Genomic DNA, 15,493 nt, shown 5'->3' with positions numbered 1-15,493 from the left:
GGCTCATGCTGTGGGTTTTGTGCTCTGTAGGTGAGAGCTTGGCTTTCTTTTTTTTCATTTGTTTGTGGTGTTATGGAGAGGTGGATGGTTATTCTCACCTGTCAGTAGGCTCAGCAGCATTCTTGAACTCTTCGAGTGTCAATAATTGAGGTTTTGGAGGAGTTTTTCATGGTCAGTTCCAGACAACTAAAAGGAAACTGTTCTCCAGAAATTATTTAATCCCCACTGCCTGCAAATTACAGACAGCTAATCAAGAGTGGAGCCATCCCAAAGCACATGGGGGTTACAAGCAACTAGAGGTAGAGCAAGAATATTAAGAGGTGGAAAAATAGCTTAGGCATCTAACAGGGAATGTGAATACAGAGCACCAAACCCACCAAAGCTTCATTTCTTCTGTGTTTGTTTAATTGTTTTTGGCTATGATGGGCTACAACACTGGACTGGGTGGTTGGATGTGGCTGGGACATTGATGGAGCCTCTTTGGATCTGGATTGTTGCACCCTTCGTTGAGCTAGAGTGTTCATAAGGTTTCCTCTGCAATATGTGTCCTCTGCAAGTCCTTAAGAAAATTAAATTGGAAGTTCAGTTGTTATTTCTGTTCATTTGGTAATAAATATGTTAAAATAAATTCTATGATTTCTGTAATGGGATGCATGGACTGGTAGGCACACAACCACAGAGCATGACTGCAAAACCTGGAATTTTGTAGGAGCTGGGGCTTAAAAATAAGACATGTACACTGGCTGATTGTTACTTTCATGACCCATAATTTTCAAGACTGCAAATCTACACTGAATTTTTTCCTTTTTTTCTTCTTTCACTTGTCAGTTGATGTTCTTTGCATTTGGGTTGCCAGTTGGGGGTAGAAATCCAAGGAGATTACTTACGGTGGTGGGCTCTGTGCTCTCTCCTGCTGCAGGTGTCAGCCATAGAGAACATGGCCGAGAAGCTGGAGAGCTTCAGCGCCCTGAAGCCCGAGGCCAGCGAGCTGATCCAGTCGGTGCCGTCCATGTTCAACTTCCGCGCGCCGCCCAGCGCGCTGCCCGAGACGCTGCTGCGCAAGGGCAAGGAGCGCTACACCTGCAGGTACCCCTGCAACCCCCTGCTCTGAAATCCAGCAGAGAGGCTCTCTGGACTCGCCGTGCCCAGCGTGGAGAGCGTTTCCCTTTGGGGTTCCTGGCCTGGATCAGGAATGGCGTGGCCAGCAGGAGCAGGGTGGTTGTTCTGTCCCGGTACTGGGCACTGGTGAGGGCACACCCTGAGCGCTGTGTCCAGTTCTGGCCCCTCAGTTTGGGAAGGACTTTGAGATGCTTGAGGGCATCCAGAGGGGGCAATGAGGATGGTGAGGGGTATGGAACACAAACCCTGTGAGGAACCCCCGAGGGAGCTGGGACTGCTCAGCCTGGAGAAAAGGAGACTCAGGGGTGCCCCCATCACTCTCTATAACTCCTGAAAGGTGGCTGTAGCCAGGTGGGTTTGTTCTTTTTCTCCAAGAACTGGAAAGCACAGGGGCAATCCAAGATAACAAGGAAGACTCTTCACACACAATGAGAGGACACAGCCTCAAGCTGTGCCAATGGAAATATAGGTTGAATATTAGGAAAAAGCGTTTTACTGAAAGAGTGATAAAGTACTGGAATGGTCTGTCCAGGGAGGTGGTGGAATCACCATCCCTGGATGTATTTAAAATAGACTGGGTGTGGCACTGGGTGCCATGGTTTAGTTGAGGTGTTGGGCATGGGTTGGACTCAGTTTTGAAGGTCTCTTCTAACCCAGTGATTCTGTGAATCCATGATTCTATTTATTAAATTATTGGTGTTATGAAACAAAGAGCTCTCCCTTGATGCATTGGAGTGGCTGCCTAGAAGAGAGGCTGGATAAGATTAAGAGAATAAAAGCAGGTATTTGTTAAAGGCCTTCAATAGGTACACCTTGGGCTGTCAGAAGACTCCCAGAGGCTACACCCAAAATGGACACCAGTCACGAGTTTTTCAGACAATTATAAGTTTGGCCCATTTACATATCAGAGGTTAATCCTCCAATTACAGTTTCAGGTCATGAAGTAATTTACTCCAACTTTGCCCCTCCCAATTCACTGTTGTTTACATGTCTTCTTGAGTTTCAGGCCCAGAGAGGAGCTGTTTTGTCAGTAGAAGACAACTAGTAACTAACACTGTATATGGAGTTTTAGAGTTATACACGAAAGCAGTACCAGATTTGAAAAATATAAAAGCTAAATCCTAAGGCATCACCCTGTATCACAGTGGTTTGATAAATGAGGTGGAAACCGTTAAATAAACAATTCTTTTTTTTCCAAATTTTCTCATCACTTTCATATATAAAAGCATGCTTTCATAATTGATTTTTTTGATCGTAAACTACAGACGTGTTTTCTCTCTGGCTTCTGGTTTTAATATCCAAAGGGATCGGTGATAAAATACATGACTTATTAGGACTTGTGTGTACAGACTTAAAAAAAAAACCCACAATGAAGATAGTCATTGAATGTGCACCCAAAATGAATGGGAGCTTTGTCCAGGAGAGTGGAATTAGCTGTGTGGGTATTTTGAAGGCTTATGCATCACGTTGTGAAAAAATAAATGGGATGTTAAAAGTGAAGGGATGCAATCTTCAAAGTCATTGCATGGAGCTGCCACCACGCTCATTCACTTAAGATAGTGCTGTGTGTGCTCTGTCCCCATGCAAAAATGTCCTCAACAGAATGGGCCGATTATAAACTGAATATTAACATGCAACTTGAATGAAGGGGAGAGCTCATGATAATTTTTTTTTTTTGCCATTATTTTTCCTGTGACATATTATCGAGTTTGGAGAATGGTTTTTAAATTGCACTGCTTAGGTCTCTATATCATCTCCAGAATGTGCAGGCGTTTGACACTGGCATATCGGTTTATCTGATCTTTTTGAAAACATGTCACCTTCTTTCAAGACATGTTGTTATAGAAACATACCTTGATGGATTAGGTCTTTGAGTCTTGTCTGCTCTGATCCTATTCAATGCACAGAGCGGTGTCACGTTTGCTGACACGTAGAATTGGTTGAAAGGTTTGAAATTTGCTTACACAGAGGCAGAAATCCAAGGCTTTAATAACAGATTCTCTTGATTCCAAATCTGAATGAGGCTGATAACCACCCAGTGGGCTTAGAACCTCGGGGTGATCTTTAAAACAGGTTTTTCATGTAACTCTTGCTTCTGCACAAGCAAATCTGGTTGGTGCCAGCAGTTCCAGCCCACTCTTGTGTGTGTGTGGATCCCTTACATTTGCAGAGTGCTTTTATTGAGATGTTGTTGCACCAAAGCAATGGGACCGTGCTGTGATGATTCCATTCGGGCTGTGCATCCAGTGCAGCTCAAACTGGGATGAAGCCACTGAAGGATGTGTTGTCTTATCAAACATTTTCTTATCACAGATACTGTGGCAAGATTTTCCCGAGATCTGCAAACCTGACGCGTCACCTGCGGACGCACACTGGAGAGCAGCCCTACAGGTACCACACCCTCACCCCTGTCTGTGCCGTGGCCAAGCTTTGGGGTCCCTTCCAATGCAGACATTTTCTCTGAATAAAGCCAGGGAATCCAACAACCTTGCTGGACCAGTTCCGGCCCTTCCTCCTTAGCTTTGGACCCACCATTGCATTTTGGTGTCAGAGTTTTGTGCTGATCGTCGGCGTTGGAGCTGAAGAAGAGGGGAGAGTTTTGGTCTTAATAAAGTCCTTTTGGTTGGGGCAGCTTCCCAACACAGCCCCCAAGTCCTGCCTTTGCTGGCAGGGTGGCTGGCACTGCTGAACCAGTGTGATTGAAGTGATGTTCAGTAGGGCTCATGGACCTATTTTCCCTTACAAAAATGTTTTTTACTGGAGTTCTGTGGTGTTATTTGCAGCCTAAATTTGGGTGATTTGTCAGTCATCTGATTTCGGAAAGGTCCTGGTTGCAAAGGCATTACTGTATTTATTTGTTTCCTGCCTAATCTGGATCCTTTCTGAGGTCTGCTTAACCAAAACCCATGTGGGTGTACTCTCCTGTTGATAAGAACATGTGTGTGATACTGAATCCAGGACGGTCACATGCAGAAATGTGTATAAAGCTTCACCTTATTGAAAATGAAAGGCTAATTTAAACTGGCAAGAGGCCAGTTCATGTTCCAGTAAAACAAATGTACAGATTTCTGCTTTTTATGAGCTGTAAAGAGCAGAGTAAGCTCATTGTTTGTGAGGAAACAATGTTTTTTGCATCTAGTCTCTTTGGGAAATGAGATTCACATCTAATTTTATTGAAGGGAGGTCTTGATGCATGTTATACCCGTCCACTGCATAAAAGCCACAAGCAATTAGTAGCATAATGGGTGATTTCAGCACTAAAAAAAATTTTACATCCTTGACAAGTGTAAGAGAGGCATGGGAGAAGTAAAAGATTGAAAAACTAAAGTGGTGAAGACTCTTGGCTGGTTGCCAGCCAGAGAATTTGGAATAGTTATAGTATGACTTAGTAATGGCTTAAAGAGCAATACAGTAAAGGCTTTAGGGACTCCAAATCGCTGCAGAGTATGAAAATTGATGCCTCTGGTACCAGAGTGATAGACTAAACTACTCACATTGGCACAGTATTAAAGGTTGGGATTGTTTATTGCTGGTTTTTGCAAGATAACTGAATTTCCTCTGGGATTAGCAATCAAGCAAGCTAATTCCTCAAGAAAAGATTTAATCACACAGTATAATTTAGAATAGGAAAAGAAATAGCCCTTTTTACCTTATTTGAGCATTAGAAGAGATCTGTTTCATGTTTTTTCCAAAAGTGTTTAATTGTATTGTATTGGCAGCACATGAAACAATAGAGTTATTGCTCTACTGTTTTCAAACTTCCCAACTTTGCGTGCAACAGTTTTAAAAACATGAGACTCAATTACCATAGCTAATTTGATGCCATTAGCTCAGAAATATTATGCTCATTGCTAGAGGCAGTACTTAAAATATAAAGTCTAATATGAATTAAAGCTGAAAACCCCACCATAGAAGTTGTGTCTCCATTCCAAGAGCACGGCTCTCTAGTTAGCCAAAATTTGTCTTTATGTCAGGGAGGATTGAGCCTCAGTAGGGAACAAGGAACTGTGGTTGGGTGCTGAGCCTGAGCCCAGAAGGCTCTTCATGTATCTTAGGACAAATCTTACATTTCCAGCTGCTAACAAACTCTTTCCTGCCCGCTTGTTTTGTTGGTTTTTTTCAGATGCAAATACTGTGACAGATCCTTCAGCATATCCTCTAACCTGCAGAGACATGTGCGTAACATCCACAATAAAGAGAAGCCATTCAAGTGTCACTTGTGTGACAGGTGTTTTGGTCAACAAACCAACCTTGACAGACATCTGAAAAAGCACGAGAACGGGAACATGTCTGGTATGTTCTGTCTTTTCCCTCCTGTCTTTTCCCTCCCTGCTCCCTGTCCCATGTGCAGGGATTGCCCCTTCCCTGTCAGCGCTGCCACAGGCACACGCTGCTCCAACGGGTGGGGGGGTAGCAAAATATGTAAGTGCCTAAGCTCTGCTGACGTTTAAAGTGCTTTGAAAATCCCAGCATAAACTCTCTCCTTGTATAACTTAAGACCACTGGATGATGTCTTTTCTTTTGGTTTTAATTAAGCCCGACCCATAGCGTCTAGAGAACAGACTGGGAAAATTGGTTTAATCCCATCTCTGCAATCGCTTGCCTCTCAATAGGAGTCCTAGATTTAGAGTCTCAGGGGGCACTCTGAAAGATTTTCCTGGCACCTTCTGAAATATTCCCACCTTCAGGAGCGGAAAAGCACTGGCTATTGTGGAGCTAATGGTGCCTCTCAAGCCCCAAAGCAAATTGGTCACTGTGCAGCAGCAGCACAGGCAGTGGCAGGAAGGGTGACATTGGGCTGGTTTGGGTGTCTGCAGGGTTTAATGAAAACCCTCTCTGCAGTCCTTCCAGTCTGCATTTTGCCTCAGTGAAGGCAACCAGGGGCATGCAGTCAATGCAGACCTGTCCCTTCCCCAGTGCTCAGAGAAGGGCATCTGACACTGGGCTCTCAGTGAATATGTCAATGGCTGCTCCATATTTTGAACAAATCTGCATAATTGATAGATAAAAATTAAGTTCCATTTGCTCAGCTGGACCGTTGGTCTAAGAAGGACAGTTATCAATGGACAGTCTTGGAATCACAAGCAGCAGCAGGGAGATGTTGAAATACAGACATGGCAAAAGTGATGATAAATCATGGAAATGGTACCCAGAATGCAACCAAGTCATTTTGGTTGGAAATCACCTTTGCCCATTAATTACTGATTTTATGGCCAAAAGCTGATAGTTCACACTGACCAGCTTTTGGCTCTCACACGTATCAACCAGAGTTTCAATTTAATTTTGATTTAAATTGTTAAATATAGAAAATGTAAAGAAGCAGAAAAAAAATCATATGTTTTGCTTTAAGGTACTGCAACATCTTCACCTCACTCAGAACTGGAAAGCACAGGGGCAATCCTAGATGACAAGGAGGACTCTTACTTCACAGAAATTAGGAATTTTATTGGAAACAGCAACCACAACAATCAATCCCCCCGAAACTCAGAGGAGAGGTGAGTTGTGTCTGATCTGCCTTCAGGAGGTGCCCACCCCTCCTTTTCCAGGTCTGCAGACCTGATTGTTCTCTTTTGATGGTGTCTGGAGCCAGAGTTATTTCAGAATCTGGTTGATTCAGTGGCCACCTTGGTGTCCCAGGAAAAAAAATGTATTGATTCTCTCCCCACTGGGTATGAAGATGTTCCAAGTGGCAGATGCTGGACAAGAGATTCCATCTGTGAACACATTTCTCCTTGTATCTGGAGCTCTCAGTTTCAGGCTCCCGCCGTTGATTTAAGCCTGCTGAAAAATTCCCTCTACATTCATGGCAGAACAGGTGAATTCTACATCCTGTGGCTAGATGCATGGAGCCTTAGGATTTAAGTGCAATTTAAATGTGTAATTAATAAAATAGACCGGGCTAAATTCTTGGATCAAGTGAAAGATTGTAGCTGGAAGTCCTTTCCCGTAAGTAACTCAATCCCAAGAAAGATGCTGAGTAGCCAAAAGCCCGCGAGGCTGCGGGTGGGCGCTGGGAGTCCACAGAGCTCCAGCATGTGAAAGAGCTTTTTCTACTAAGATTTATTAAGTATATGGGTGTTTGAATTTTTCTGAACTAACAGAAGAGAGACCACTTCTAAATATTTTCAGTTAATAAAAGTACAGCTAAGCAGAAAAGGCTGTGGGACGGAGCCCCCACATATTTCTTTGGGATTGGTGTTGCATTATGCATTATTTTCCCTTTTGAATTGGCATTGTGTTATCAACATCAAAAAATTCTTGCTGTTGGTGGCAAACTTTGCTGTCTCCTCAATTTCTTGATGCCCTTGTGAAGGGATAAAAAGGGTAGACACGACACAATTTCCACTATAGTATTGGATTAAGTGATTACATGCATATTCAAATTTCATTCCATCTTGATTGGCAATGAGGGCTTGGGATTTTTTTTTCCTTGCACATCTGGTCTCAACATGTCCTCCAACAGGAAGTCAGCAAAGTGGAAAGGTTGCTGGGTTGTGCAGTGTTTCCTTTCTAAATTTGGCACTTCAGACTGCTCTTGACGGATATTTTATCCCTGGCAAATTGCTGCATTTGAAAGCAAAATTAGAGAATCTGTTTTCTTAATCACATGGCTTTTGTTACTTTGGTTGTAGTCCATCTCCCTTTCATTTTTAGCGGCCTCAATTGAGCATAACAAGCAAGTTGGCAGCCCAGACTGAGCTCAACAATTTCTTATTTCTGCCTATTTAAATAAAAGATGATAAAGAGATATTTCTCTGATGATCTTAGAGGGAGGCGGCTGCTTCAGCTCTCCCTGTTCTGCACAACCTCAGATTTTTTTGATACTCTTCTAAAGACAGACTGTTCCCAAGAGCTTTTTTCAATGCAATACTAAACTCATGGCAGTCAGCTGGAATTTGCTCGGAAAATAGATGAAACTCTAATATGTTCAGGAAAATGGTGCTGTTATTGTGGCAGAGACCAGCTTTGCTCCTCAGAAAGTCAAATGTTAAACACCAGCAAGGCTGTGAGGGCTCATCTTATCTTGCTCCAACGTTGGGTCTATCCCATATTGTCCCGCACAGTTTGAAGCACGCAGAGTCTGAGGCAAACTGCGTGCGGACAATAAGGTTTCCATTTTTGTAACTGTATTCCTGGAAGAGTTAAGGACCTTTTGCACAATGAGAACAATAGATGAATCAAGGCCTCTGTGCTGCATGACGTGGTGGGGGCAGATACGGTGGTAGCACGAATTTTGGGGGGGCTCCACTGGGTGCAGCTTGTTCACATCCCTATGCCTCTGGTTGGGGCCGTGTTGAATTTCTTTAGTTCTCATTTGATGTGATGGACACAATGCAGTCTGAATCCTACAGGGTTGAGACCATTACCAAACAACCCCTACTTCAGCATGGGTATTATGTCCTTGATAAAAATCCCGTAGGAAGTAGTTAAGAGAAGTCATTGTCTGAGAGCAAAGGGCAGCGTTGTAACAGTTTGTAGACCAAATGGTTTTCCATGTGTGTATTGTTGTAATTACTCATTTAATAAGAATAAATGCACTTAAATTGCCTTATGACCTTTCTTTTCATTGCTTTTTACCCTTCAAATGAGTCAATAACCTAATTCAGCACGGAGGTGACATTGCAGACCACTCTTCAGGTCTCCAGCTGAAGTCCCTTACCTTCCCATGTATGAAATCCATACATTCAGTGAAGCAATATGGCTTCCAGAGGGGTGGTAGTGGGCAAAATTAATTATGCATGTAATTTTGACTTTAAAACTCTGAATGCAATATTGGATGTCATTTTTTTTAAAAATGCCAGATCCAATTTTCAAAGTTTCTTGGCCCCTACAGCTTCTGTTCAAAGGCAGTGAGCTGTTTTGCCCAGACTAAATATATGATTGGAAACTTGAGATGAAATAATGCATGGGAAAATTTGGAATGGTTATCTGAACTCGCCTCTTGTTAGAACAGTAGTTTTAGCAGGATAACAGGAAAATCCCATGCTGATGGTGCTGTAACGTCCCACTGATTTCTGAGTGGAATTTTCTCCAATGCTGCCTGAATGTCTGAAGCTAAGCAAGATATAAAATACAGAAATCACTTTATTCTGCTGGGAGAGATGTTTTTCAGATCTGCCTCCATGAGTCTGCCCATGAGGAGCTTTCATATCTGATCTGTGTTTATAGCTTGCATTTGTTTTGCTCCTTTCAGAATGAATGGCAGCCACTTTAAGGATGAAAAAGCCATGGTAGCCAGCCAGAACTCGGATCTGCTGGACGACGAGGAGGCGGAGGATGAAGTAATGATGGATGAAGAGGACGAGGAGAGCGAAGTGGCAGGGAAGGCAGTCAAAGAGCCCACGACGAGCGACATGCATGAGGGCACTCCCGAGGAGGATTATGAGGAAACGAGTGCTTTGGACATGAACTGCAAAGCTTCCCCTGGCAGGTTGGTTCCTTCCGAGTATTGGTGTGCCCGATAGGCGGGATGGGAACAATAAACCACACAGGAGTGCCAGCACCAAACCGGCTGCCGTGGGAACCGCTGCGGAGCGGCCGCTTCCCACTCACAGTAGCAACGTGCGTCCGTGTTTGGGTCAACACCAGCCCTGCTCTCAGCCTCCTCGTGCAGTCTGGAGCCCTTGTTAGGAAAACTGACTGTGCTTGGGCAGCTATTGTGAGGTTCTGGGTGAGACAGGAAGCAGGGTGAGACAGTTCCATGGGAGAGACGTTATCTGCTCTGCGAGCCGTCCTGGATGTCTCATAATGGCCTTGTGAAAGGCTGTGGAGACACCATGAGAGAGACAAACTCTGCCTCCCCCACTCAACTGCCCTTTCTTTGGAGCAGAAAAGGGAATTCCTTTTACTTCAGAATCGCCATTCCATGAGGCAAAGTGGTTTATGAATATGAAAAAGGGGGAAATTTCTCAGATGTGTAAATCTAAGATGAGGGCACGCAGAGAGGATCATTTAATTGACATTTAAAACCTCCGTGGTGTTTTTGTAGGTATAAAGAAGAGGAGTATAATAAGACTGGACTTTCAGCTTTGGACCACATAAGGCACTTCACAGATAGCCTCAAAATGAGGAAAATGGAAGAAAATCAATACAGTGAAGCTGAATTGGCAGCTTTCAATGCTTCCCAGCTGCCAGAGGACCTCAAGCAACCGTTGTACAGGAAATCCAAATCCCAGGTAAAAGCTTAACTCAGTTAAAATATTTCTGTCACCAAATACCCACAGGATTAAGCTGTTAGTGTGTGGCAGGCAGGGTTGTTCCAGCTTTGTCAGACAGAGCTGACAGCTTCATGTCCACAAACCTCAGGCTCAGCCAACATCCCACTGCACCTCAGAGACATGGCAGGGTGCTCTGGTCCCTGAGAACAGAGGATTTCCATTTTTTTTTCTTATTTTTTTTACTATTTTTATTCTTTCTGCTGCCCCCAGAAATGCCACAATAAGAACTAGTCCCACTCTGCTGACACTGATGCTGCAGATTTTAGCTGCAGCCTCACAGGGATGTGACTTGATCTTCTGGCTGGCTTGGCTTTTTGGTATTTTTTTAGTTTTTGATGGATGGTACCACCTTTAGCTCCTCAGCATGTTTTACAAACAGCAATAACTGAAATGGCATCCTCGTGCTATTTTTTGCCGTTTTCTAAACATTAACTAATTAAAATGGGGTTTTTTAGCCCCTTTGAAAGATCCCTGCTTTAAAAACTGCAGAATATGCATGTAGGAAAGGTCAGCGAAGGAGACTGTTACATTTGGTGAAATACAGGACGAGACAAGGGATAATGTGATTCCTCAGCCTCTTGAAAAGAGACTCCAGTGCCAAGAATCTGAAGGCAAAGGAGACTTTGGGACCTTGTCAACTATTAAAGGTTCCTCTGAGCTTTGTGAAACCAGATGAAAGCAGAAATTATTATTACTATTAGTGAGTCAAAAGTGTCAGTGAAGGGGTTGACAGTGGTTTTTACCTAAAGCATTTAGTTGTTTTTTTTTTTAAATAAGCTGAGCCCCATGGCTGTATCCTGCCTGCCGCCCTGGCCGCGCACGGGTGGCGCGGGTCCAAGCTCAGGAATGTGACCTCCTTGTCCCTCTTCTGTCCCCATGCAGGCCTATGCCATGATGCTCTCTCTCTCCGAGAAGGACTCCCTCCATTCTGCACCCCACAGTTCTCCCAACATGTGGCACAGTATGGCGAGAGCCGCCGCGGAATCCAGCGCCATCCAGTCCATCAGCCACGTATGACAGTGTGGAGTCGTTCCGAGGATGGGACCAAGTCCAAACCAGTAGCATGGCTCTTTCATATATGACTGTTTAAAAGACTGCTGAGCAGAATGCCTTATAAATCTGCAGGGTCACTCATTTAAAGTCTGGTGACCTTAAACGGAATAATTTTAAAGAAAAAAAAAAAAAAAAAGAAAGAAAGAAACTATTTATTCTCAATATTTTGTTTTGCACAGCAAAGGCAGCTGCTGACTTCTGGAGGATCAATGCGACTTTAAAAAAAAATAAAAATTTAAAAATTGTTTCAGTGGATTACGTAAATGGGGCCGGGAAAAAGTGTCTTCCAGTTCACCCGGCTTTGAGGGGCAGGGGCAGGAGGGTTAAGACTGCATTGATACACACATGGGCACTCCTTTAAAGTAGGAACTGAATTGATTTTCTTTTTGTATAAGATAGTTTGACACAGGATTGGGAACAGTTGCTTTTATGTACAAATCTCTTCATTAAAGCTTTATGCATTTTAGCCCTTCAAGGAAAGAAAATAGTTCTATCAAATGCACACTATCCATCGTAAATGTAGAAAGAAGTAACAAGGAATATTTTGTTCTCTCCGTAATTCTTTTACCTTCTCAACCGCATTGTTTAAAAAAAGAGGAAAAACGAGGAGAAAAAAAATGGCAGAAAAAGAAAGAACTCTGAGAAACAATACATAAGAGGCTTGTGTATATTGTAAACTATGAATGTTCACTACTCCAAGAAGCTAAATCATCCAGATAATTCCGTGAAAGCACCGCGTTCATCGACAGCACCACTAGTTCGAATCATTGTAAGGAGATTTTTTAATTTTTGACAATCATGTCACTATTTTGTTGTATTGTTTCCTTTCCCCCTACCCTCTTAATTTCTCCTTTGTGTTGTGTGTACCGTGTATTTATTTGTTGGCAAACGATTGTTTGTTGATTACAATAGCACTGTTCCTGTAACAAACAGCACTGCTCCAGTCCCCCACTGCGTTACGACGTAAGGCACCCAAGTACTTCCAAAAAGAGTGAGGTGAACTGATCTGTGTATATGGGAGTGCAAAACAGTGTTTGAAATTTTCTTACATTCCTCTTTTATTTTTTTTTGCCTTTTAATGAACTAAATAACTAATAGATGCGTCTTAGTTTTGTTCTGTTTTTTTTTTTGTAATGCAGTAAATTGATTCGATTGTATAAACAGTTATAATTTCTTCATGAAAGCATGATTCTTCTGATTAAAAAAACTGTACCCAATATTTTATGCTGGTTGTCTGCGAGCTTGTGTGATGTTATGTTCATGTTAATCCTATTTGTAAGATGAAGTGTTCCAAATTTATGTTTTAAAAAAATAAATAAATAACGGAAGGTATTCAGTTATTTTTTGGGGGTTTTTTTGGCCTTTAGTGAGGGACCAGATTTATTTTTCCTTTTGTTTATAATCTCATTTTGAAATAATCGGCAAGTTGAGGTACTTTCTTTAAATGCTTTGTACAATGTAACTGTTACGCATTTCAGTACATTACTATGGGAGGATCAACTTAAAAAAAAATAATAAAGGACTACAAAACTGAAGGGATCCATTTCCTTTTTGTCTTGGTTTTGTCTGAGTTGGGGGCAAAAACAAAAGGAGCATTTCCCCTGCAGCCAAAATGGATCTGTGGGGTCATGAGGGCAACCAGAGGATGGGGCGCTGGGAGGTGTCTTGGACTTGGCCATGAAATGTGGGACCCGAGCCAGAGCCTCTCAATAGACTGACTGTTAGAGGGGTTTAGGAAGTCCTTTAAGTTTCAAAACACTACCTTGGAAATGAGGGATATTTAGGTCGTTTCACAGAAGAGGTCGGTGCAGTGTCACCTTCAAAAGCACTTGTGGACCCCTGTGTTTGAGTTTTGCCTGCCTGCTGCTTGTTGGGAAGAAGTGGCTTGGCTGGTGCATAGTGAAATATTCACTCACCAGAGTGATCAAAATCCATGGCTGAGAAGCTAAATGAGCCTCCCACTGCACAAAATGAGCCTTCTAGAGTCTAAAAAGGAAAAAAAAAAGAGCATTTTAATTTGTGTTCCCTTTGAAATCAGATCAGAATCCCTGCTTCTGGGCAACCTGTGGAGGAGGGATGTAAGAAAAGCCAGCATTTTCCCAGGGAATGCCCATCTTGTTGATCTTCTCATCAGCAGAGATGGAAAGGCTGAGATGCTCCTCTCTCAGCCTGTGTCAGTGGCCAAAGACCTCTCATAGCTCATAAGATATTTAAGTTATATTTCAGAATAACCTGTACGTCTCATTCTTGTCTTCAGCCCAGGTGTGGGCTTGTTTGGTTTGCTCCTTCAGCTTAAAAGCCTTCTGCACAAGTTGGTGGCAAGCTGAGAACCTACACTGGAGTGGTTTTCATGCAGGAAGCCTAAACCCCACCTGGAAAAAAAGTAAATAGATTAAAAAAAAATCCCGTGTGCAATATATTCTTGTACTGCAGTGGCCTAAGGTAATGGCCGCGTACATGCAGATAATTGCATAAATAGGCCATTATTTTTAGGGCAGTTAAAGCCACTGTGAAACTTGGTTTTAGGTTTCTGCCAAATACAGAGAACAAATAGATTAATCAAGTCAAGCTTTATCTGCAAACAGCTTTCCAGATCGTTTTCCCCTTTAATTTGATGCAATGACGGTTCTTATCAGCTCTGCCCTCACCTGCCCTAGATGAAAGAGGGTTTGGGAGGTGGAGAAAGGGTGGGACAGTGTCCCCTGGGTTTAATGTTCTGGGTTACAGCAGCACACCTATCATAGACCTGCCAGGTAAAGTACTCCTTGAGCTGAGCTCAGGGTTAGCTCACCCTGCCCATAACCAGCTCTGGTGACCATTAGGGAGCAAATGCCACCAATCCTTGGGCTGATTTTCCCATTAGTTATCTGGAACCTGGTATTTTCTTGTCACAGTGCAGCACTGCCCATGGGGTTTGATGGGCAGAGGGGACAAAGTGTATTTCTGTAATATCAACGAGTCCTTCATCTCTATGTAGATCCCTTACCATGACCTTGATTTTCACTGCCTTGTCTCAGTACCACAGTTGTTCACCCAGAGGAATAGCTGAAAAGCAAACCCAGATTTGATTACTCATCTCATCCCCCAATAAACAAAGAAAACTGGATAGTTTTTGTCTTTGTGTCACACCCTCCCCTATGGACCACACAGGTGCAATTGTCCAGGTGCAAACAGATGCTGAGTGAGGATTGATGTTTCTGGCTTTCTACTACAGTGATTTAACGTTTTCTGAGGAAAAAAAAGAAAGTCAATACTTTTCAAAAATCCCTTCAGCTCATTTCAGCATCATCCTACTGTTCCACCCCACTGTAGCACTTTTCTGTAAGTCAACAAATCATTCCCATGTGATGCAGCAGCCTTCCTAGATGGAGGAGCTGCACATTACCCTCTCAATTCCCATCTACACAACTGAGCAAAGCCCCAGCATGACAAGATGATTAATCAATATTTCACCCTGGCCCAGCTCCTCAATAACCCTGTGGGTCTCAGTCACCATTCCTGCGTCAGCTGCTGTTTCCAGTGGGTACATTTGTGGAGTAATAGGAGGGGAAGTTATTATAAAAGCATTTGCAGGGCTGCTTTTGCTCAGCTATTCAGTTTGGCCCGTTGCTCCGTGCATGTTTTGAGCTTTAAAAGTTTCTGTCAGGTCTCTCCCATGTAGAGACGCACTGTGAGCTCCTGGATGGCTCCACTGTGCTCTCTGCCTTCCAGCTATATTTAGTTGTGGTTTTGTTGCTCTCTCGTAGAGTGTTGTGGAAAAGCCAGTTTTAAAGATGCTTCCAGTAATGATTTAAACAAAACAAAGGTATCCAGCAGCAAACAGAAACCCCCTTTTTCCATGTCAAAGCCCTCGCTCCCTGCCAGGACTCCAGTTAGCAGGAACATGTTTTCTGCAGCCTGGCCAAAACCAGCCTTGCTCCCGTCCATTGACTGGCTCTGTGGGTCTGTGAGCACACCTAGACTGGGGCTGGCAAGAGCCAGATTAATTCAGCTTCTGTTTCTGCACAGAAAATGGTGCCAGCTTAAGGAAAGGCTCAACTCAAGTTCAGAGTCATTTAGGGAAGGCTGGGGACATGGTGAACATCAAATAAAAAGTAAAAAAT

General features: G+C 43.1%; 1 protein-coding gene across 7 annotated transcripts in view; it reads left to right on the top strand.

Moving 5' to 3' along the window:
• The window catches only part of MECOM (MDS1 and EVI1 complex locus), a 325,715-nt gene extending 312,786 nt beyond the window's left edge, over window positions 1-12,929 (top strand). For all 7 annotated transcript variants that reach the window (XM_059479099.1, XM_059479093.1, XM_059479098.1 and 4 more), the window contains 7 exons: window positions 920-1,086; window positions 3,433-3,510; window positions 5,243-5,412; window positions 6,470-6,614; window positions 9,314-9,550; window positions 10,109-10,295; window positions 11,220-12,929. In XM_059479099.1, the coding sequence (XP_059335082.1) occupies window positions 920-1,086; window positions 3,433-3,510; window positions 5,243-5,412; window positions 6,470-6,614; window positions 9,314-9,550; window positions 10,109-10,295; window positions 11,220-11,354 (1,119 nt within the window). In that variant the 3' untranslated portion in view covers window positions 11,355-12,929. The remainder of the gene's footprint in view (window positions 1-919; window positions 1,087-3,432; window positions 3,511-5,242; window positions 5,413-6,469; window positions 6,615-9,313; window positions 9,551-10,108; window positions 10,296-11,219) is intronic.
• Window positions 12,930-15,493: the final 2,564 nt, after the last annotated feature.

Source organism: Ammospiza nelsoni, chromosome 10, assembly GCF_027579445.1.
Source record: "Ammospiza nelsoni isolate bAmmNel1 chromosome 10, bAmmNel1.pri, whole genome shotgun sequence".
NCBI classification, from domain to species: Eukaryota; Metazoa; Chordata; class Aves; order Passeriformes; family Passerellidae; genus Ammospiza; species Ammospiza nelsoni.
The sequence above is the reverse complement of the archived record's forward strand: the minus strand, read 5'-3'. Positions and strand labels throughout refer to the sequence as shown.